The 24,434-nt window shown below is 42.4% G+C and overlaps 2 protein-coding genes across 2 annotated transcripts; both read right to left on the reverse strand.

The window, feature by feature from the left end:
* Nucleotides 1-2,518: 2,518 nt before the first annotated feature.
* LOC109160642 lies at nt 2,519-4,492 on the reverse strand. Its single transcript, XM_019308925.1, has one exon. It carries the CDS (start codon nt 4,490-4,492, stop codon nt 2,519-2,521), a length of 1,974 nt encoding a protein of 657 aa, XP_019164470.1.
* A 2,900-nt stretch (nt 4,493-7,392) lies between these two features.
* Nucleotides 7,393-9,549, reverse strand: LOC109160643. Its single transcript, XM_019308926.1, has 3 exons — nt 8,563-9,549; nt 7,954-8,376; nt 7,393-7,863 (listed from the first exon to the last, which is right to left on the reverse strand). The coding sequence occupies exons 1-3, from the start codon at nt 9,547-9,549 to the stop codon at nt 7,393-7,395; spliced, it is 1,881 nt and encodes a 626-aa protein (XP_019164471.1).
* Nucleotides 9,550-24,434: the final 14,885 nt, after the last annotated feature.

The following is a 24,434-nucleotide window of genomic DNA, read 5'->3' on the forward strand; positions in this document are numbered from 1 at the left end:
ATTATGGGGCAGCTTATTTGCAAAAACTATATGAGTCCGAAGCTCTCAAACTTCGGATGCATATAGTTAACCAAACTAAACCCTCCCAGATTAGATCTACTAGGTCATCTTTTTCACTCTCCCTTCTCTCACTCAGACGACGCCAGCCTCCACACTCTCTTAGATATAACTCCACCGCGAACCTCCATAGTTGTCGACGCCACAGCCGTCGTTGATTTCTTCATTGTTTCTGCCGATCCGACGCCATCACTGATGCTGCCCTGCCACCGTCGCCCCTGCGAAGATGCAAACCTAGGGTTTTACTTTTTGTTTTTAATTTTCCCTTATATCAAATGCAAACCTAGGGTTTTTTTTCCCTTAAATCAGACCGAGAGCCCTCAACACTTCACCATTATTTCAAGCGACACTATATCTTCTCGCCAACGACCTCGAATGACCGTGCATGATATAAGTCACATGAAGAATTTAATCCTGTTAGGCACGCAAACTTGTACTCCAAATGAGCTTCCAGTCTGTGCTATCGGTTGGGAAGTAGACAGATTATACGCAGAACTAACCGAGAAGATACCCGTAGGAGTTTGGTTCCACATAATGGAATCCCATAGATTAGGATTACCGGATAACAAGACACCTTAGCTTTCAATACAAAAATCTCATTGTTGAGATTGCTATTAGGACATTATTAGTACTTGTTTTTAAAATACTCATTATTTTTTACAAGGTATTATCTGCTCTATGTTTTCTCAAACATTCAAATCTATGACCACCTATTTGAAGAGGATAACTGAGATACCATCACACTACAGTTCGTGGCGGAGCCACAATGGGGGCAGTGGGGGCAGCTGCCCCCCTCACCCCTTTCTAATCCTGAATATATATATGTACATGTACAAGTCACTAAGGGATTTAGTAGCTTAGTTGGTTTAACCTTGAATAAGTCTACTTTTTTTTTTTTGTGAATCATTTAGTCAATGTAGTAAACAAGTTTATATTATACTTCATCGTATTCAAATTAATTTAGAAAAATTTAAAGTTGATTTAATTAAAAGAAAATTAAATTTAATTATTTATGAATATAATGTCTTTTCTATTCAAACTATTTTATTTAATTGATTGTGTTTTATATTTTGCCATAAATATTTTTATAACCTCTCAAAGTATTTTGAAATTTCACCCAGCCCAAGTATAGTTTTGGCTCCGCCCTTAACGATCCTGTAGTCTATCATAAATATTGTATTATAATATATAATGTATTTGAACCATATTATAGGTGTTTGATATTTTGTCGTTGTAATTTTGCATTTTCCCAGATTAAGATAATAGGTAGCAGTAAACACTGTTGTAAATGACTGACTGATGAGATCGTGTGAGGTGTCCGTCAGACAGATAAATCGAAGAATGGTTTGTTGAGGGAAATTAAAAGCAGAAATAAAAACAACACAAACGATGTTTACCCAGTTCGATACAGTGTGTATCTACGTCTAGGGGACGATCACCGAGGCGTCCAATCCACTAACTCATGATCCAATGTACAAAGGTAGAGAAACAAGAATCTCACCCAAGTGCCCCACACAAGGTATGTACCCAGTCTACAAAGATTTAGTGGATTGTTGAAGGCGGAGAGTTGTGCATGCAAAAGTCCAACAAAATCCCTTCGGTTGGAGAGCTAACTCTGATGCAGTCCGCTTCAATGACGCAGTCCCACGTTATTCCCACAACTAAGTGATCTTCGCGTCCTTTCGTTCAAGTAACGATAGTTCTTCTCAAGTTCTTCATCATAATCACCGAGAACATATATTCTTGAGAAGAGACATGCTCAAAGATGTAATCTTCTGTATAGCAAAGAGTGCTTTTTGTCCGCTTAAACCGTAACCCTAATTCCTGGCCGAATGGGAATACTTATACTTCCTTAGAAAAGCCACTCTCCAAAAATATCTTTGATTTGTAGATGGTAGGACTATTTGAGAAGAATGCAATCTTAGAGATTCAGTCCATACCTTCCAAAATAGATCCGCTGATTTTTCTTTCCAAAAGAATCTTCAAGCCGCGTTCAGTGTTTTGGAAACTTCTTTCTTTCTCAGATCTTCAGTGTTAGTGCGTCTGTCGATGTCTCCGATCAATCATCCTTCTATAATAGTAAACACACACCAAACTAAATCATATCTTAGTGTGCCATAATAATATTGCCAATCATATGTTGGTGTTTACATGGAGAAAAATAAAACACTAACAAACTCCCCCTTTGGCTATTATTTGGCAAAACAACTCGACTAAGATAAAACAAAAACTATGGAGAAAGAAAGGATGACAAAAAAACATCGCATAAAGAGCATAAGTCTGAATTACAACCCTTAAAGGAAAACAGCACACATGTCGTGCTGATCAAACAAAAACAAGGAGTAGCATTCTTCGTAGATCATCACACACATACGCCCAGACAGGGCCAGAAGGTACAGAGACACAAAAACTCCCCCCGAGTCCAATCACTCCCCCTTTTTGCCAAAGATAGACAAAGGACCTATAAGGCATTCGAGGGCGCATCACTGTCGGACTTCTCGTTTTCAGTAGCAGCAGACTCAGTCAGGCTCAGACGAAGCAGAACAGTGGCAAGTTCAGTACGGGCCGCAGTGAGCTGCTTCGCAATGATTCCATTAACAGTTTCCAACTCAGACACTCGAGCCTTCAATTGAAGGGAGAGCTGAATGTCCCTCGCATGTGGCGAGTCATCAACAGGAGTGTCAGCATCAGAAGACGGGGGAGCAGCCACTGGTGTAACATCACGAATGTGCTTTCCAGTCAAGAGCCGTGGATCAACAGTGTATAGAAAAGTTGGGCAAATAATCTCGCTTGGCATTGGGACCAGGCCCTGCGTTGTCAGAACTCCAAAGATGAGATTAGGATAAGGTAACCTTACCTTCTGTTCCCTCGGATGAATTAAGGTGAGGAAATGATAGAAGATCCACTTCCCCAGATCAATGGTCATTCTGGTGCTAATGCGGAATAGTAGATCAGCTAGTTGTTTGCCAACCGTATTAAAATGAACAGAAGGTAGCCAATTGTGTAAGGCAATACGGTGCAGAATGACGTATCTGGAAGTGAGCTTCGAGCTAGACAGAGTATCCACATCACCTGTTGGCCATATAGGAGTCTGACCACTAGTAAGGGTCCTTGCAACTAAATCCCAATCCGTAATCTCTTCCTCATCAACAGCCTTCAGACCATAATACTCATTAATCACGTCCGGGTCAAGCACATACCATTTTCCTCTGATGAAAATCTGCATGCACCGGGTCCCCGTAAGGTTGTCAATTTCTTCATTCAAATTACAGTAGAACTCGTAGGTCAGCAACATGGAGTAGGGGAAAATGGAGGTGACAGTCTTCATGAGGCCAACTTCACTGAGCAAAGGCAAAATGTCACAGACAGAGTTCAACTGATTCTCATCCACCGATCGTTGAACTATTAGTTCCTGTCGAACCATCGTAGACCATTTTCCTTGAGCTGTAGCAGAGACAAACTGAGGTGTGTAAATTGATGTGTCAGGGCTGTCCGAAGCAGTTTGGACATTAGGAGTAACACTTCTTCCTCTCGACCTTGTAGTTGGTTTCATCTTTCTGGTAGATGTGGTGGAGTTCACAGCAGGTGCCTTGTTCTTGACAGACGATCGCAGAGTTTTGAAAACCTGTTGCACAGGTGGATCACTTTCAGCCTTGACGGTTTCAGCAGATCGTCTTCTTTTCTTAGGTTGAACCGTATCAAGATTATCATCGCCGGTCTCAACAGCTACTCTCTCAGGAATTCCTTTGCACTTCGACTTTCTGGTCTCTCTAGATGGAGAATGATCGGTTGGACTTGGTGAAACTGAGTGACTTGTCTCAGATACAGGAGCAGACGAAGTACCAAGAAGTTTAGATACTTCGCGAATCTTGAAGGAGGTCGAGTCTGGATGAGCTGTTGCTTCCATAGTAAGAGGTACAGACAACTGAGCTTGAGGACCATAAACTTCAGCCAAAATCTTCTCATCATCAATGTCAGTCTGTACAGAAGGATCATCTGGGTGAATGACTTTATAAGGTTCTGGTACAGAAGTAGATGGTAAACCAGCAAAGTGGCGAATGTGATCAAGCCTCTCAGCCAAAGAGGTTGACGTATAAACTGGAACTCCATCAAGTTGATTAGAAGAATGAGGACTTGAGGGTCTGGCAGGCTCAATTTCAGACGACACCTTAGGTGAAACATTAACTGGACAACCTTCATCCAATGACTTTGCAGCATCAGATACAGGCACACCAGGAATAGCAGATCTTGCAACATCAGCAGAGTACACAACTAGACTCAAATTTTCTACCTTATCATCAGAATTACTATGAAGAACAACTTTGGTACACTCCAAATTTTCAGAAGATACACGAAGAGGATCATCAGACACAGAAGATTTCACAGATAGGACAATATTTAACAAATTGTGCAACAGGCAGAGCAGATTCAACATCATCAGAAATTAAATCATCTAGCTTACCGGAGATATCTCAATAGGGGTTTCAGAAGTGTTAGACCTGTTACGAAGAATGTCAAGACGGTGTTTGGCTTCTTCCTCAGCAGCTTGAAGATAGAGAGGTTGAGTTGCTATCCGCCGTCGTGAGACTTCTTCGGATTCCAGTGCCCTCTGGGCAAATTGGAGGAAGGCCCCAGCCCGGTTTCCGTCATCAGGTTCAGGTATAGATGCAGGGCTAACATCATCACTTGCTTCAAAGGCCAGCATCAAGAGGTCACTTGTGTCTTCGTCAGACCAATCCGCATAGAACTCCGGATAATCTGAGATCACTGTGACCACAATTTCGTCGCGGAGAACAGGGTCAAGTTTCAACTTCTTCTTCATAGCAAGTTGTAGGAGAGTTTTGACATGCTTGCTGGCTGTTTCTGGGGAATGGAATTTCCTTCCCAGCTTGATGATGATATTCCTCACAGCATCCGCCATTATGGTGTGATTAGGGAAGGAGAAGAGAGAAACCCTAGATGAAATCAGTAAGCCAATAACCGAGAGCAAAGTAGTATTTTTGATCTCTTTCTTCAAACGAATGAGGCCCGATCAAATATACAATCCCAAGAGTGATGAACCCTCTTAAATGCGATTGTCAGACTGTATGCAGAGGATGTGATTGACGCAACGGTATAGCATTTTTAGGGATTAAACAGACGATTTCAATTTTGAAAGAGGCGAATTAATTTTGGTAACCAAGGTTAAGAACTAATCTTAACATAAATCGAAGGGAGATTAAAAAGGTAGTCAAATATAAAATTTTGACCCGATTATCATACACTCTCCTTCTATGTCAACATTCTGCCTTATATATCAATCCTGCAGATTCCCAGAGCAGATCTAAGAATCTCAAACCGATTTGCATCCAGAGGTTTAGTCAGAATGTCTGCCAATTGCTTATCTGTTTGAATATAGTCCAATTCTATCTCCTTTGACTCTACCAAGTCTCTGATATAGTGATGTCTTATATCAATGTGCTTCGTTCTGGAGTGTTGAACAGGATTCTTAGAGATGTTTATAGCACTAACATTGTCACAGTAGAGTGTCATAGTCCGTTGTGTGAGACCATAGTCTAACAGCATTTGCTTCATCCAGACCAATTGAGTGCAGCATCCTCCAGCTGCTATATATTCTGCCTCTGCAGTGCTTAGAGAGATTGAATTCTTCTTCTTACTTAGCCATGAGACTAAATTCTTTCCAACAAAGAAACATCCACCTGATGTACTTTTTCTGTCATCTATGTTCCCTGCCCAATCAGCATTACAATATGCACTTAGGTTGAGTTCACTGTCCTTGGAATACCATAACCCATACTGAATTGTGCCTTTGATGTATTTCAAAATCCGTTTAGCTACTATTAGATGTGATTCTTTGGGATCAGATTGATATCTTGCACACATCCCTACACTGAACATAATATCTGGGCGACTTATTGTCAAATAGAGCAGACTCCCAATTAAGCTTCGATAGACTGTGTTATCCACTGACACACCAGTATCATCTTTTGATACCTTTGTGGAAGTGGAGATAGGAGTTCTAGGAGTCTTGCATGATTCCAAATCAAACTTTTTCACCAAATTCTTGGCATACTTTTCTTGCGAAATGAAGTAGCCTTCAGCACTCTATTTGACTTGAAGTCCTAAGAAATAAGTCAGTTGACCTACCATGGACATTTCAAATTCTTCCTCCATAACCTTCAATAAGTCATCAGTATATTTCTGTAGAGTAGAGTTGAAGACAATATCATCCATGTAAATCTGAGCTATAGTCACATGGCTTCCAATGGTTTTGACAAACAAGGTTTTATCAACACTGCCTCGGTTGTATCCATGATGTAGCAGATACTGTGTCAGACGTTCGTACCATGCCCTTAGAGCTTGTTTAAGCCCATAAAGAGCTTTCCTTAGCTTGTAGACATGCGTCGGATGAGCTGGGTCTTCAAAAATTTTAGGTTGTGCTACGTAGATATCCTCATGCAGATACCCGTTCAGAAAAGCTGTCTTAACATCCATCTGAAACAGTGTAAAACCAAGAATACATGCAACTGCCAATAGAATTCTGATTGACTCCAATCTTGCAACTTGGGCAAACGTTCCATCATATTCAATACCCTCAATTTGGGTGTATCCTTAAGCAACTAACCGAGCTTTGTTTCTTGTAATATTTCCAGCTTCATCCGTTTCATTCTTGAAAATCCATTTTGTCCCAATTATGTTAACTTTCTCAGGTTTAGGTACAAGATCCCACACATGATTTCGGTCAAACTGATGAAGCTCCTCTTGCATAGCCTTAATCCATAGTTCCTGTAGGGTTCGGTTCTTTCTTTCCACCACACCATTTTGTTGAGCTGTTCTGGGATCTGAGAACTCATGAGTTATACCATTTTCAGAACAGAAATCCGAGTACAGAGAATTTTTGAACTCTTTCCCATGATCACCTCTTAGCCTTTGGATTTTTATGATTGGTTCATCATTTTCTTTCTGCACTCTTATGCATAGAGTCTTGAATGCATTGAATGCCTCAGACTTTTCCCTCAGAAAGTATACCCAGCTGAACCGAGAGAAGTCATCTACACATACAAAGATGTATTTCTTTCCACCCATGCTTTCAGTCTGAGTTGGTCCCATGAGGTCTATATGAACCAGTTCAAAACATCTCTCAATAGTTATCATCTTTACTACTTTGTGAGGTGTCCTTATTTGCTTTCCAATGGCACAAGCTCCACAGATTCCTTCCTGTTCTATTTTAAGTTTAGGTATCCCACGAACAGCATCTAACTTGATCATTTTATCCATATCTCTGAAATTTATGTGACCCAATCGTCGATGCCATAGTTTTGATTCATCTGTTTTTTATATCAGACAAGCTGTTTTATTGGTCAGAACATAACAATTGTCAGAAGATCGTGTTCCTTCCATTACCACTTGGTCTGCTTTATCACTGACTCTGCAGCAGTCTCGATTAAAGCACACGTTCCAGTTTTGATCACATAGCTGACTGATGCTAATGAGATTTGCTTTCAGACCACGGACTAAGAGAACCTCATCCAGATGTGGTAAACCTGGAACATTTAGGGTACCGTTTCCAACAATCTTTCCTTTTTGTCCGTCTCCATACGTAACCGATCCACTACTAGGATGAATAGACATAAGACACTTGACATTCCCAGTCATATGTCTGGAACAACCATTGTCGAAATACCATCTTGTTGCGGTCATAGAGGCGGGCAGAACGATTGTGGGGTAGCAGATTACCTCTGATTTCCTTACCCAAACTTGTCTCACAAAAGGGGTAATGGACTTGTTCTGATATTTACCCTTCCTCTGATCTCGGTAGAAGAAATAACATTCAGGTCAGGTATGCCCTTTTATTTGGCAGTAGTGACAGATGGGTATGTATTGTCTGAATTTTACAGGCTTGGTCTTGAACCTTGAGTACTGGGATTGTACTTTGAATCTGTCAGACTGATATTCAGTAATTCCAGTGTGTATGATCCCTTTCTGTTTTATCTGTGATGATTGACTTTGATCATGAAAGGACCTATCAACTAAAGTTCCTTCTCTTACAAACATAGGTGCTTTCTTTGAGGACTCTCCTCGTTCAAAAACAAGTCCCTTCTTATCATTGGGATTTCGACCAGAATCTAGAATTTTATCTAAGGTAGAGGTGGTATCCATCATCTTGATCTTCTTCTTTATATTCTCCAGTTCCTTTATCAATTTTCCATCTCGTGACCTTATCTGAGTGATGAGATCTTCTTTTAGGAAAAGTTCAGTAGATAGTTTCTTCAGTTGATCATCTCGTTGCTTCAGATCGTCATTCAGACTCTTGTTAACCTTCACCAGTTATTCCCAACTTCCAACTAGTTTGGCAAATTCCAGTTCCAGTTGTGTATGTCTCTCTTCAAAGTCATCTGATGATATGTACGATTCTTCATCTGTGTCATTCTCTTCTGATTGATTTTCTGTTGCCGTAAAGAAGGCAACGAAGTTTCCCACATTTTCATCAGACTAATCATTTGCTGTTTCTTCTTCATCATCACTAAGGGTAGCCATCGGCATAGCTTTCTTCCTTTTGAGATAAGTTGAACATTCAGATTGAATATGTCCAAAACCTTCACACTCTCGACATTGCATTGATATGTTTAGAGGTCTAGCAGTGTCAGTCAGATTACTTCTGATTTGTCTTGTTCGGCCACTTTGAGGCTGATTGTTCTGTGAGAAGGAGGGCGTTTCTGTTTTCTGATATGAGGAGGTTCCACTTTTGTACTGTGTCCTGTTGGGTTGTCCTTGACTACTGCGGTTGAAACCTTTTAGAATTTTTTTAAAGTTCTTCGTTAGAAGAGCCAAGGATTCGTCATCAACATCGTCTGTGTCAGATTCTCGATCAGCTTCGGCAACAAAAGCTACTGACTTGCCTTTCCTACTGGTCACAGGTTCATCATCCGCTAGTACTTCAAGTTCATAAGTGTGTAAGCTTCCCATAAGTTCCCCCACACTCTTTTTCTCCCAGCCTGAGTGTTCCTGAATTGCGGTCACCTTCATTCGAAAACGTTTTGATAAAGATCGAAGGATCTTTTTGACCACTCTTTCATCAGTAAAAGGTTCGCCAAGTACAGAGGCTCGGTTCATCAAACTTTGAACCCGACTGTGAAAGATTGATATTGTTTCCTCTTCACCCATCCTGAGAGATTCAAATTCTGATAATACCAACTGAAGTTTTGACTGCTTGACATCACTGGTACCTTCGTATCTAGTTTCAAGAGTGTCGCATACACGTTTTGCTTCTTTTATTCCGGTGACAAGGGTAAAGACTGATTCATGCAGAGATCCAACAATAGAATTTAGAGCATTATTATTCAGATCAGAAGATGTCATCTCTTCTCCAGTCCATGTCTCAATAGGTTTGGCTTCAGCAGTTCCATCAGCATTCTGCACTGTTGGAGGACTCCACCCAGTGAGAACAGTACGATAGACTCTGGTACCTTGAGCCTGAAGATAAATCTCCATTCGAGCCTTCCAGAAGGAATAGTTGTGACCATCCAATTCAAGTGGTTTCATACTTGCATCCATCCTGAATCAAAAGACACCCAGCCAAAAACACAGGCAGAAAGCAGACAAATACCCAACAGACAATAAGAGAGACAGGTTCTTAATGAGAGAAAAAACAAAATAAAAAGAATTTCCCGCAAGGATCAAGTCATTGTGTAGACTTAAAAGCTCTGATACCACATGTAATTTTGCATTTTCCCAGATTAAGATAATAGCTAGCAGTAAGCACTGTTGTAAATGACTGACAGATGAGATCGCGTGAGGTGTCAGTCAGACAGATAAATCGGAGAATGGTTTGTTGAGGGAAATTAAAAGCAGAAATAAAAATAAAAAAAAACGATGTTTGTAACACCCCCGATTTTCAACAAATTTTAAAAGCTTAAACAAGAGACATAAAGCTAAACATTAATCATTAAGCAACGGAAGCAACGTTTAAACACGGAGGTGCTATGCCACACCTATATCAAACATAGGTGCACAGGCAGATACTACAACTAAACCAGTCTAACAAATCAACTACTTAGGCTCACAGGCCTCAACAACTATTAAAGGAAGAGATCTAATCTATCTACAGGCCACTAGCACGCTCTCCAAAGCTACTCAACCTGTAAAAGATAAGGGATAACACCCGGTCAGCGAATAATGCTGGTAACCCATCAACACGCGTTAAGTATCATAATATACATAAATATAATCAAAAGTGTTTGAAACTGGGAATACAGTATATATCATTTTAAAGCCGGGATAGGAAACACCAATAGACTCATCAATCACTCACAACAAAGGTCAAAGACCAACATACTCAACAAGACAATAGAACCACAAGCAACAAGCTCAACAACAAGGTACAACATGCGACACACAACGAAGGATTCACAATAGACATGCTCTTAAGCAATGGAAGGCCATATTCACACCATAACAAGTTCCAAGTCCATATAGGACACAATCACACCAAGTCGTATACCGTGGAGTCAGCACCACGGCTCGATTCATAGTGGATCAGTGTGGAGGGCTCCAAATCATCAACAAACATGTATCACGTAGTCATCGCAACGACCCGGATCACATACATAGTGTCATCACAATGACAAGGACCGCAACCCAATGGAAACAGAGCTAGCAACTTTAAGTGTATACATCTCTATTGAGATTCCAAGCTCAACTGGTTAGTTACCATCTCTAGCAACGGGGATGAGTTTCCCATGTTGCCCACAAGTCACAAGTAACCAAACGGCCATCTGGAGCTTCACTACCAGTCCGTTCACACATAAGTCCCCACACTGTCCACTTTACCAGCTCAAACATCTCATCACATCAATTCATGGCCACCACGAGGACCACATCTGTACCTTGGTGATTAATGTCCCATACCATTAACCGTGCAATCAAGGTACAGCCAGTATACACACAATCATCATAGGAATCAACCAATGGATCACAACAAAGATATGAAACCATACTCAACAAGGAAAGGATCACAATCCGACACCAACGATGATCAACACAAGTTATCATCCACAATAGGAAAGAACAAACCACACACGCTAGTATTTCAACATCAAACTAGCATGCCTAACAAACGGGTAAACCAACATAGTTCCGAAGAACATACAAGACTCATCATGGTTCAACGAATCACAAGGTTGAACACATAGCACGATTCAAGACACCAAATCCTAACTTGGATACTTAAGACATCGCTCTAAACATACGTAACAACAAGGAGACACACAAAAGCTCAACAATCCAATCAAACGGGGGCCAAAGAATCACACACGAATGGGCGAAAGGGTGGGAAAACAACCACAAACCATTTCTCAAACATGTTCCCCGCGGGTAGGGCTCCACCCGCGGGTACACCCTGCACCCAAAAATCAGCATTCGCTGTTTTGCACTTTTAAGGCCAAGTTCAAGTCCAAATGACCCCAAATCTTCCACACAACAAAGATATGACTTGAACCTATGATTAACTCATAAAATAACATCCAAGAACCCTAAAATACAAGCTCTAAAAATGCATTATCACAAGATCATGCATCAATCACTCAAACACATCAAGAATGTCACATAGAAGCCAACAATTATTATTATCAAGTGAAAATAGGTTTTGTGAAGCATGGGTTACGTCTTGTAGACCAAGAACACCTTCTTCAACCTCAAAGCAATACCAAAGCTCCTCTAGATCAACCTAGCACTTCACCCACCACTAGATCTCCTACAAACTCCCAAAACTCACAAGGTAGAAGAAAGATTTAGAGAAAAGATGGAGGAATCTTGTAAGGAAAAGGTAGGGAAGGATAGATCTTACCATTGCTAGCCTTGTAGTGTTGGAAAGTTGGAATCTTGGCTTGGGATTTCTTGAAGAACTTGTGAAGATGAACCCTAGGATATCCTAGAGAGAAGGAGGAGTAGGGAGCAAGAAAGAGATGTGGAGAGAAGGGAAATCCTGAAAAATGATTTGGATTCCTTGGTTAGGGTAGGGTTTTAATGCTAGCATTGTGTGAAAGGAAAAATTTACCCTTACTAAAAGGCTAGGTACAAAGCACAAATCAAAAGGTACTCATGGTTGACTAAGGAATTAGTCAACTTCTAGTCCCTTGACTATTAAATTTCAGGATTTTTGGAAAGGAATTCATGAGGAAATTAGGATTAATTCTTCAATTAATCCTAATTAAGGAGTAGGATTTTCGGGGTGTCACAATGTTTACCCAGTTCGATACAGTGTGTATCTACGTCTGGGGGACAATCACCGAGGCGTCCAATCCACTAACTCATGATCCAATGTACAAAGGTAGAGAAACAAGAATCTCACCCAAGTGCCCCACACAAGGTATGTACCCAGTCTACAAAGGTTTAGTAGATTGTTGAAGGCGGAGAGCTGTGCATGCAGAAGTCCAACAAAATCCCTTCGGTTGGAGAGCTAACTCTGATGCAGTCCGCTTCAATGACACAGTCCCACGTTATTCCCACAACTGAGTGATCTTCGTGTCCTTTCGTTCAAGTAACGATAGTTCTTCTAAAGTTCTTCATCATAATCACCGAGAACATATATTCTTGAGAAGAAACATGCTCAAAGATGTAATCTTCTGTATAGCAAAGAGTGCTTTTTTGTCCGCTTAAACTGTAACCCTAATTCCTGGCCGAATGGGGATACTTATACTTCCTTAGAAAAGCCACTCTTTAAAAATATCTTTGATTTGTAGATGGTAGGACTATTTGAGAAGAATGCAATCTTAGAGATTCAGTCCATACCTTCCAAAACAGATCCGCTGATTTTTCTTTCCAAAAGAGTCTTCAAGCCGCGTTCAGTGTTTTGGAAACTTCTTTCTTTCTCAGATCTTCAGTGTCAGTGCATCTGTCGATGTCTCCGATCAATCAGTCTTCTATAACAGTAAACAGACACCAAGCTAAACCCTATCTTAGTTTGCCATAATAATATTGCCAATCATATGTTGGGGTTTACATGGAAAAAAATAAAACACTAAGGGTCTGTTTGGAACATAAGTCATTTTCCAGGTTTTTGGTGTTTGGGAAGGCTGAAAATGAAATAGTCAAAGGAAAATGACTTCTAGTCAATGGAAAATGAGGGCTCAAATCTGGAAAATGACTTCCCCTTTTTTTTGGCGAAAGTCATTTTCCATCTTTCAATCAACATCCGTAGACACGCTTCTTCTCCCTTCACTGCTTCTTCTCCCTTCACTGCTTCTTCTCCCTTCACTGCTTCTTCTCCCTTCACTGCTTCTTAACCATTCAACAAAGAACTACCAAAATGTAACACCCCAGATTTTTAAGACATTTTAAGCTTATATAATAGAGGTAATATCTCATTACATCCCAAAGTATATCATAAGTGTACGGGGTGCTATGCCACACCTGGGCTAGAGAACCCAGGTGCACAGGCTGTCTAACTAGTATCCATTGAAACACAATGCATAATATGGCGCGCAGGCCGAAAGGGGAAACTAATCTACTTCTACGTTCCAGTTCTAACGCGCTCCAGTGCTCTAGTCCTCTGTGCCTGAAAGCCAAATATATCTGTTCAGCGAGAGATGCTGGTAACCCACTCCAACGCGTTGAAATACAATACATATAGAGATATATATAGATATACGAAAACCATTTTGAGCATGAAGATATATCCTACGAACTCTAGCTTTAAAACCGGGAATGACTCGACAGATAAGGCCAGACACAAGCAACAGTTATAACGAGCATATGCAGTTCACAACAGATAAGGCAGATAAGGCAAAGCATAAACAATGATCATAACCCAACATGAACAATCCCCAATATAAATCCCATAGTCACATCCCCCCAAGACACTCGTAATCACAACTCGTCCATGTCACAACACATAACACACTTTGTTGGCGCCACAGGACCAATCGCATGCCCATACATGAGGGTCAGCGCATATAGCTCTGGCACGGCCCCGCAGCACCCTGCCCCGTATCGCAACACGGAGGGGTCGATCGCAACCGACCGATGAACCGCAACTCATCATAGTGTTTGATCGCAACCACACAGTGGACCGCAGCCCAAGAGAATGTCATCTGACCGCAGCCAGGAAAGAGGACGAACCGCAGCTCGTATAGAAACGTTTGATCGCAACCAAACGGTGGACCGCAGCCCAAGAGTGTCAATCTGACCGCAGCCAGCTTCTGAACCGCAGCTCAGGATAACCAATCCGATCGCAACCGAATTGGGGTAACACCCACACATAACACATATCAAGCACATGCAACCCATATTACACATTGGGAAGGGGGAGAAAGCGCATAACAGAACCTATGCGTGATCCATCACATACTAAGAATAGTCCTACGGGGCTCATACTCCTTCCACCTAGGTTAACGAGATACCAATTCAACTAGCATGCAATATAATAGACTCATAAACCTACGAACGGTACCCGAAACATCAAACTAGACATAGGCACGATAAACGGGGTCCGTTGGGACACCACGGGGGACGGGGGAACATCAAACGGGGAAGCCGGGATCCCAAGGTGGGATAATTTCCAGCGGGTAGCCGGTGGGTGGGGGGCCACCCGCCGGACTTTACTGTTCCGGGCAGCGGGTCGCCGGCGGGCAGCTGCCCGCCCGCCGGCCACCCGCTGCCGGGCGGTGTTTCACGGCCGTGGGTAGGTGGCGGGTCCCCTACCCCCCACTGACTCTTTTCACACACTTTACGCCTCGGGAACCGTTGTGGAACCCGAAACCATGCTTAGACACTTTACAACGCAATTAACGACAACACGTAGACAATTAACGAATCGAATACAAGAAACGAACGGCACATAACCTATCATGCTTTTCTAAATATAATCAACACCCAAACATGCGATTTCCCCACCCGATAATCCAAGAATAAGATCATATGATACAACCTAGGGTTCTAATCACTTTTATATCAACAAGTATACGGTTCGTCTTTTAATTGCAAGATTCGGTAAGAATAACACATAAACATCAAGAGCATCACATAATTATCAAGAACAACACATAATCATCAAGAACTCTATATAATCATCAAGAATTCCATAATCATCAAGAATCTCCCAATACCAAGATCATCAAGATCCCTCATGGGATCATCACATCAAACATCAATAATAATCACCATATCTCGCCAATACACAATAATATGGGGGAAACCCTAAGGGGGAGTCATAGCTATGAAAATAGGTTTTGTTGAGACATGGGTTACCTCTTAGCCTTAATTAATTCCTTGGCTATGAAGGATCTTTCTTTAAGCTTTCTTGCTTTCTTGATTTCTCCTAAGGGGATTCTTGGAGCTCTTTTGGGGTGGTGGGGCGTTAATCTTGTGGGGAGTTCTAGGTGCCTCTTAAGTCCCCTATTTATATATTTAGGAGTCCTAATTAGGAACTAATATTATAGGTTTGCTAATTCTATTCCTTTTGGAACTAAGGATTGGGCTTAGGGGTTGGGTTTATATATGAGGGCCCATGGACTATGGTGGGCCTTTTTCCCTAATTAATCATTATAATTTATTCTTTCTCTTGGGCTATTGATTAATTAGTTAAATGGTTTTAGGGGTCATAACACGGGGTGTTACACTCTCCCCCCTTACAAGGGGCTTCGTCCCCGAAGCCCGGTGTTATAGTCCATCCTTTCACCCCTAGACACCTCGTAGCTCGGCCTCCTGATTAGGGTTGCGGCCTTACGTTTGTCTTGGCCTGGGGTAGGCTGAACTTTTGATGGTGTTGTGATAGAGAAGTTCCAGGTGTACCTCGGTTTCCTGCGCTGGAACTGGACGCCCCACGAGTGCCCAAGGCGGCCTCGATTGCTGCCACCCTCTGATCGAGTGCGCGTGTGGTGCGAATCAAGGATGAGAACCCTTCTTCCATGATTTGGTTCTGTCGGTTGAGTTGTGCGAGAATGCGCTCATTGACCGAACCCTCGTCCTGTCCCCTCGGGTCCCCTCCTGACCGTGGGTGCACTGACGGGTTAGGCCCGTCATCCTCCTCCTGTTCCTCATTTCCCTCCGAGCCCCCACAATCTTGCATGGCTCGCTTGAGCTTCTTGTTGGAGATGTCCAACCGGTCAACCAATTCTTTCCGCTCTTCCTCGGGTTTTTGGCAAATTTCTTCGAGGGTGAAGTAATGTCCCCCTTCGGTGTAGTAGATGTTGTTGCGGCGAATGTTTTGAGCATTGAAAACCATACCATTGGCGGTTTTGACCTCGGTGTGGCTTAGGTCCACCCCTTTCTTTTCCATGATCCAACTTAGGATCATCCCGTAGGGTAGACTAAGCCGGTTGTTTGTCTTGCAGAATTCCATGTGGTTTAGCATGAGTGCCGGCAGGTTGAACTTGATTTTATATTTCAAGAGATAAGCAAAGGTGCACTCTAGGCTCCCTACGTCCTTGCTTTTATTATTGGTGGGCAAGAGGCTATCGGTTACAATCATAACCAATATCTTTTGTTCTGCCGATAGCCACTTCCGGTTTGGCCGTGTGGCCGAGGTGAACCCGTCCTCCTTCCCGAGTAGGTACCCGAGGTAGTCCTTGTATCCCGTATTTTGGGTATCAATCCACCCCTTTCGGTCATAGTTAGACACACCCGTGGTGGTCAATTTCAAGAGCTTGGCGAAACGGCCTTCGGAAAGCACAATTTCCTTGCCACGGACTTTGGTGGTGATTTCTACCTTGTCACCCCGTTTGGTGGCTACAAGGTGTTGATAGAACTCCTTCACCAATTCGGGGTACGTATCCCCTTTGATGGTGAGATACGTATCTAAAAGCCCTTGATGTTTGAGCATATCAACCAATTCCAGAGAGAATTGGTCGGGTTCAAGTGCTTTACCTCCGATCACGGTGTAATCAGCGTTGCTCCACTCCGGGGTGCGGGTTCCGAGGGGTTTCTTTGGCATCGTGGTGCTTCGGTTGATGGCGACGTTTTCCGGTGTTTTTCTGGCGATCTTCTTTTCCGGCGAGGCGGCGGCGGTGTTCTGGCACGATTTTTCCGGTGGGGTCTCCGACGGTGTGGCGTCGCAAGGTGGTGGCGGCTAGGCGGTTCTGGGTTGGTGCGACGGCGTGGGGGTGGCGTTTGGGCAGCGGGTTGCAGCTGGGTGGCGTTCGGGTGGATAGCGGGTGGTCTCCGGTGGCTCGGTTTGGACGGCGGCGAGGCGGGGCGAGGTCGGCGGGGAGTGGCCGGGCGGTGGCGGCGTCCGATTGGCGATGGCGTGAGGTGATTGTGGGTGGTTGCTATGGTGGGGTAGCGGGGTGTGTGAGAGGGAGGAGGAGAGGGAGTGGGGAGGAAGAAGAAGAAGAAGAAGAAGAAGAAGGGTTTTTGATTTAGGGATTTTGTGGGTTTTAGGGATTTGGAGGTGTTTAACAAGGGAGTATTCCCTTGAGGTTTTAAGAAACACTCATGGTTTAGTGGTTGAGGCTTTAACTTGTAAAGGGGAGGTCCAAGGTTCCATTCCTAATGGTAACATTAAGTATTTCTTGATGGTGTGGTTTTTGTCTTTTTTTCCTTGTTTCGTCCTTTAGTGGAGGGAAGGTTGGGTTGATAGTATAACTTGTGTTTTATCTTTGTAGTGGAAATTGGAATTTGATCAAAAATCTTTATTCATAATAATTCCGAAATAGCTAAGCTAAGTAAGTGGTTTTTTTATGACAAAAGAGGGGGTGGTTACAAGGGGGTGTGACGGCTTATCCTAGACAGTATTCGTCTTCTTGGTTATCTTCCGTGGGGTCCGTATGGTCCTCGTCTTCCGGGATTGGGTTTCCCCTCCCGAGGTCCTCCTCGTTCCCGAGGTTGGCTTGAGTGTGGCTCATGACAAATACCTTCCCGGGAGCGCCGTAACTCCCTTGATGATCGGTGCCCCCGTGTTGACCCACTGTGGTGGGGCGTGGCCTTTGGGGTCGAGTGCACTGGAAGGCCTTGTGTCCTTCCTCCCTGCAGTTGAAGCATCGCCAGGGATTGCCCGCGCAATCCTTGCCCCTGTGGCTTTTGTTGCATCTTGGGCAAGGGAAGCTTCTTGGATTAGCTTCGTTGTTTCCCAGGGGCGGTCTTTGGTTGGTCGGGTTGTTCGTCCTTGTGCCGGTGTCGTTTCTCGTTCTTTTCACTGGCGGTGCCCCACTTCCGGTGTTTCTTCTTCGTATTTGTTCCTGAACTCCGCGTTGGAGTAGTTAGATTCGATAGAGATTCGCGGCGCTGGAGTAAGCTTCGTTGAGGGTCCGAGGTCTGCTTACCACTAGCGCCTTCCGAGCTTCGAAGTTGAGGCCCGACACGAATCTTTCTATCTTGGTTACCTCGGTGGGGAGTAGCTCTGGTGCGAAGCGTGCCAGCTCGAGGAATCGTTTATGGTATTCCACGACGGTGGCCGTTACTTGTTTTAGATGAAGGAACTCTTCGTACATGGATGCCTTTACGTGGGTTGGGTAGAATCTCTCTCGTAGTCGTGTCTTGAGGTTCTCCCAATTGAACCCCGGTTCTTGTTGATAAGTGGGTCCCTCGTGGATCCACCAGAGATCGGCCTCGTGCCCGAAGTAGAACGAGGCTATCTCTACGCGGCGTTCCTCCGGGCATTCTACTACCCCAAAAATCTTGTCAAGGGTTCGGATCCATTCTTCTGGGACCGCGGGATCCTCTTCTCCCGAAAACGTGGGTAGTCGGTGATTTGAAACTTGTCGGGCGACGTCTGAGTTTGCGTTTGATAGAGGTGGTGGGGGCCTGTTGTTGCGAAGGGCCGCGTCACTTAGTGCATGTGTGACTTGTGTCAGCTGTCGTAGGGTTTGGGTTAAGGGGTCGTCTGTGGCGGGCTCTGGAGTTCTTGATTGCCTTCTGTTTGGTGCCATGCTATCGTTTTTCTGGTCAGTGTTTATAAGAACGTTAAATTAGAGTCTGATGTACTTCTTATGAAGTGATAAGTGGGGAAGGGTTTTAGAATGAGGAAGGGTAAAGTGTAGAGAAGTTATGTGTAGGTTTCACAATCTCACCGCGCGTCCTAAGATTCCTGAGTCCTATGTTCCTAGGTACCTAGAGTTCAAGCCTAATGTCCCAAAGTCCGGTCTTAAGAGTCTTTTCCTAGGGTCAAACTTAGGCTCTGATACCAACTGTAACACCCCAGATTTTTAAGACATTTTAAGCTTATATAATAGAGGTAATATCTCATTACATCCCAAAGTATATCATAAGTGTACGGGGTGCTATGCCACACCTGGGCTAGAGAACCCAGGTGCACAGGCTGTCTAACTAGTATCCATTGAAACACAATGCATAATATGGCGCGCAGGCCGAAAGGGGAAACTAATCTACTTCTACGTTCCAGTTCTAACGCGCTCCAGTGCTCTAGTCCTCTGTGCCTGAAAGCCAAATATATCTGTTCAGCGAGAGATGCTGGTAACCCACTCCAACGCGTTGAAATACAATACATATAGAGATATATATAGATATACGAAAACCATTTTGAGCATGAAGATATATCCTACGAACTCTAGCTTTAAAACCGGGAATGACTCGACAGATAAGGCCAGACACAAGCAACAGTTATAACGAGCATATGCAGTTCACAACAGATAAGGCAGATAAGGCAAAGCATAAACAATGATCATAACCCAACATGAACAATCCCCAATATAAATCCCATAGTCACATCCCCCCAAGACACTCGTAATCACAACTCGTCCATGTCACAACACATAACACACTTTGTTGGCGCCACAGGACCAATCGCATGCCCATACATGAGGGTCAGCGCATATAGCTCTGGCACGGCCCCGCAGCACCCTGCCCCATATCGCAACACGGAGGGGTCGATCGCAACCGACCGATGAACCGCAGCTCATCATAGTGTTTGATCGCAACCACACAGTAGACCGCAGCCCAAGAGAATGTCATCTGACCGCAGCCAGGAAAGAGGACGAACCGCAGCTCGTATAGAAACGTTTGATCGCAACCAAACGGTGGACCGCAGCCCAAGAGTGTCAATCTGACCGCAGCCAGCTTCTGAACCGCAGCTCAGGATAACCAATCCGATCGCAACCGAATTGGGGTAACACCCACACATAACACATATCAAGCACATGCAACCCATATTACACATTGGGAAGGGGGAGAAAGCGCATAACAAAACCTATGCGTGATCCATCACATACTAAGAATAGTCCTAAGGGGCTCATACTCCTTCCACCTAGGGTAACGAGATACCAATTCAACTAGCATGCAATATAATAGACTCATAAACCTACGAACGGTACCCGAAACATCAAACTAGACATAGGCACGATAAACGGGGTCCGTTGGGACACCACGGGGGACGGGGGAACATCAAACGGGGAAGCCGGGATCCCGAGGTGGGATAATTTCCAGCGGGTAGCCGGTGGGTGGGGGGCCACCCGCCGGACTTTACTGTTCCGGGCAGCGGGTCGCCGGCGGGCAGCTGCCCGCCCGCCGGCCACCCGCTGCCGGGCGGTGTTTCACGGCCGTGGGTAGGTGGCGGGTCCCCTACCCCCCACTGACTCTTTTCACACACTTTACGCCTCGGGAACCGTTCTGGAACCCGAAACCATGCTTAGACACTTTACAACGCAATTAACGACAACACGTAGACAATTAACGAATCGAATACAAGAAACGAACGGCACATAACCTATCATGCTTTTCTAAATATAATCAACACCCAAACATGCGATTTCCCCACCCGATAATCCAAGAATAAGATCATATGATACAACCTAGGGTTCTAATCACTTTTATATCAACAAGTATACGGTTCGTCTTTTAATTGCAAGATTCGGTAAGAATAACACATAAACATCAAGAGCATCACACAATTATCAAGAACAACACATAATCATCAAGAACTCTATATAATCATCAAGAATTCCATAATCATCAAGAATCTCCCAATACCAAGATCATCAAGATCCCTCATGGGATCATCACATCAAACATCAATAATAATCTTCATATCTCGCCAATACACAATAATATGGGGGAAACCCTAAGGGGGAGTCATAGCTATGAAAATAGGTTTTGTTGAGACATGGGTTACCTCTTAGCCTTAATTAATTCCTTGGCTATGAAGGATCTTTCTTTAAGCTTTCTTGCTTTCTTGATTTCTCCTAAGGGGATTCTTGGAGCTCTTTTGGGGTGGTGGGGAGTTCTAGGTGCCTCTTAAGTCCCCTATTTATATATTTAGGAGTCCTAATTAGGAACTAATATTATAGGTTTGCTAATTCTATTCCTTTTTGAACTAAGGATTGGGCTTAGGGGTTGGGTTTATATATGAGGGCCCATGGACTATGGTGGGCCTTTTTCCCTAATTAATCATTATAATTTATTCTTTCTCTTGGGCTATTGATTAATTAGTTAAATGGTTTTAGGGGTCGTAACACGGGGTGTTACACAACACATCTCCTCCAACAATCCACAAAAGCTTCACCAACACTAGAAAAGCTACAAGGTATATTATTTTTATTTTTTTTTCCAAATATTATGGCTTGGGAAACCTGTGAGTATGGTTTTCCGCATCGGAAACAAGATCTGGTTTCCGATGCGGAAAACCAGTCACTGGTTTCCGATGCGGAAACCAATTGGTTTCGAAACCAGTTGCAATTTTTTTTGCTTTTATTTTTTTATGCCAAACCGTGAACTTGTTGCTAGTATTTTTTTTTTTTACTTATTATATAATAACATGCTTTGCTTAAGTTGTGGTTATGTGTTAATTTTAATTGTTGTTATTTGTTGTCATATTATTTTGATTGTATAGATGGATAGAAATAATGTGCGTGCAACTGTTATGGGTGCAGCAAGTGCTATACTAGCTATGGGAGTCCTTCTATTGCAACAACTTAGGAATACAAACCAAATAGAACATGACATCCTCAATAGAGATGATGAGCGAGAGAGTTACATAAATAGTATCTTGTGTGAGGGTGATAACAAATGCATTACCGTTATTAGAATGCGACCTATTGCCTTCTATAAATTGTGTGACATTTTTGCTACTAAGAACTTATTACGCACAACTAGAGCCGTAAGTATTAAGGAACAAGTGTTAATATTTTTACATATAATAGGTCACAATGTACGCTTTCAAGTAATTGGTTCAAGGTATTAGAGGTCAATTGAGACAGTTCATCATTACTTTAGAAGTGTTTTGAGAGCCATTTTATCTTTGTATACGAACCTCATAGTATTACCGGATGGTGAAGTAACTCCTCATGAAATCATTAGCAATCCAAGATTTTATCCATATTTCAAAGATTGCTTAGGAGCAATAGATGGAACTCATATTCGTGCATCCGTGCCAATTAATATGCAAGGAAGCTTTCGCGGACGTAAGGGTGGAACAACACAAAATGTATTTGCTGCTGTCACTTTTGATTTGCGATTTTGTTATGTGCTAGCTGGGTGGGAAGGTAGTGCACATGATTCTCGAGTCTTGAATGATGCACTCACACGTCCAAATAAATTTAAAATTCCAGAAGGTATAAAATAAAATTATGTAATCAATTTTTACATTGTGTTGTTCGTTATTGCATATAAGTAATCAAATTATGTAAACTTGTAGGGAAATATTATCTTGGTGATGCTGGATATGGCATACGGAATGGAATACTTACTCCAAACCGTGGCATTAGATACCATTTGAAAGAGTTTAGTGCTCATCGTCCTGAGAATAAGAAAGAACTTTTCAATCTTCGTCATTCGTATTTACGTACATCTATTGAGAGAGTGTTTGGAATTTTGAAGAAACAGTTCCGTGTGTTAGATGCTGAACCTTTTTGGGATTACAGACACAAGTGGATATAGTTTTAGCTTGTTGTATACTTCATAACCATATTATGGGTGTTGATCCTAATGATGAGTTGAATCAAGCAACAGTTGATGTTGATGACGATAACTTGTTACCATTAACTCATACCCAAACAGAAGAAAGACAAGAAGCTAGATAATGGAATACAAAAAGGGATGAGATGGCAGAACAAATGTGGAATGACTTTATTATTAGGAATTAGAGTCTAGTTTCTTATTGTTATGTATTTGAGTATGCTTTGTTTATGAATATTATTAGTTGTTGAACATTTCTTATTGTTGTGTACTTGATTATACTTTGTTATTGGATATTATTAGTTGTACTTGAGTATGCTTTGTTGTTATTGGTTGACATTAGTTGTTATTGTTTTTATGTTATTATAGCAACATGAATAAGGGAAAGGGAATTGCCACTTCTAAACAATTTCGGTGGACAAAGCCAATGGAGGGCGTATTTTTAAAGATATTAGCTGAAGAGGCTAGGAATCCTAATAATCCAACTAATAGTTTTAAAGCCTCTTCATTCAATCGTGTTGCAACGGCCATATCCGAACAATTTAATGTTGCATGTGAACTCAAACATGTTGAGAATCACTTGAAAACAGTGAAGAACACTTGGATGATGATTCTGAAGCTGAAGAACATGAGTGGTCTTGGATGGGATGATAACTTAAAAATGGTCACATGTGATGAAGCCCCGTATATGGAGCTTATCACGGTAATATTTTAGTATCATAATTTGACTATTGCATAAATAATGTTTTTTTAATTAGAAAAGATCTCATGTTTTTTTTTTTTTATAGGCAACTCCCAAGTATGAAACATTGTTAAACAGGAAGATTGATTTCTATAATGAGATGTCCATTGTCATTGGCAGAGATTGTGCCATAGGACGGTTTGCAAAGTCTTTTGCAGATGTTAATTTAGATGGTCCTCATGATGAAATATTGCCTGATAACATTGATGAAACCCTGCCTGATAACATTGATGAAGAAATTAGTAAGGGAAAAACATCTGCATCAACTGCGTCGTCTCAAAGATCCGGTCGTAAGCGAAAGACACTTGACTTGAAGGTGGATGAAATTGCTGAACAGCTCGGTAGCATTGCCACGACAATTAAATCTTTGAATACCGGTATTGATGAAAATCAGTTGTTTGCGGATGTGATGAGCATAGGTGATGGCTTTCATGAGGATGACCTATGTAAGGTATTTGAATACTTGATGACAAATGAGGTTCAGGTGCGAATTTTCAATGCGAAGAATGCAAGTTTGAAGAGGAAATGGATTGAGAAATTTATTTCTTCTACGGATTAAATCATGTATGTCTTTTTTGTTGGTTAACATGCATGTTAAGACATGGATTGGTTATGTTGGATCTTAGTACTTGTTATATTGGATCCTAACACTTTGTGGACTTTAATTTTCAAGACTTGATTATTTATGCGTTTATGCTGTTTCTAACATGTAATTGTGATTTCAAATTGTCATATTGTGACAATAGTTTTAGTACTAGAAAGATAGAGAGCAATGGCATTAGAATTAAATACA

Source organism: Ipomoea nil, unplaced genomic scaffold, assembly GCF_001879475.1.
Source record: "Ipomoea nil cultivar Tokyo-kokei standard unplaced genomic scaffold, Asagao_1.1 scaffold2868, whole genome shotgun sequence".
Taxonomy (NCBI): Eukaryota; Viridiplantae; Streptophyta; class Magnoliopsida; order Solanales; family Convolvulaceae; genus Ipomoea; species Ipomoea nil.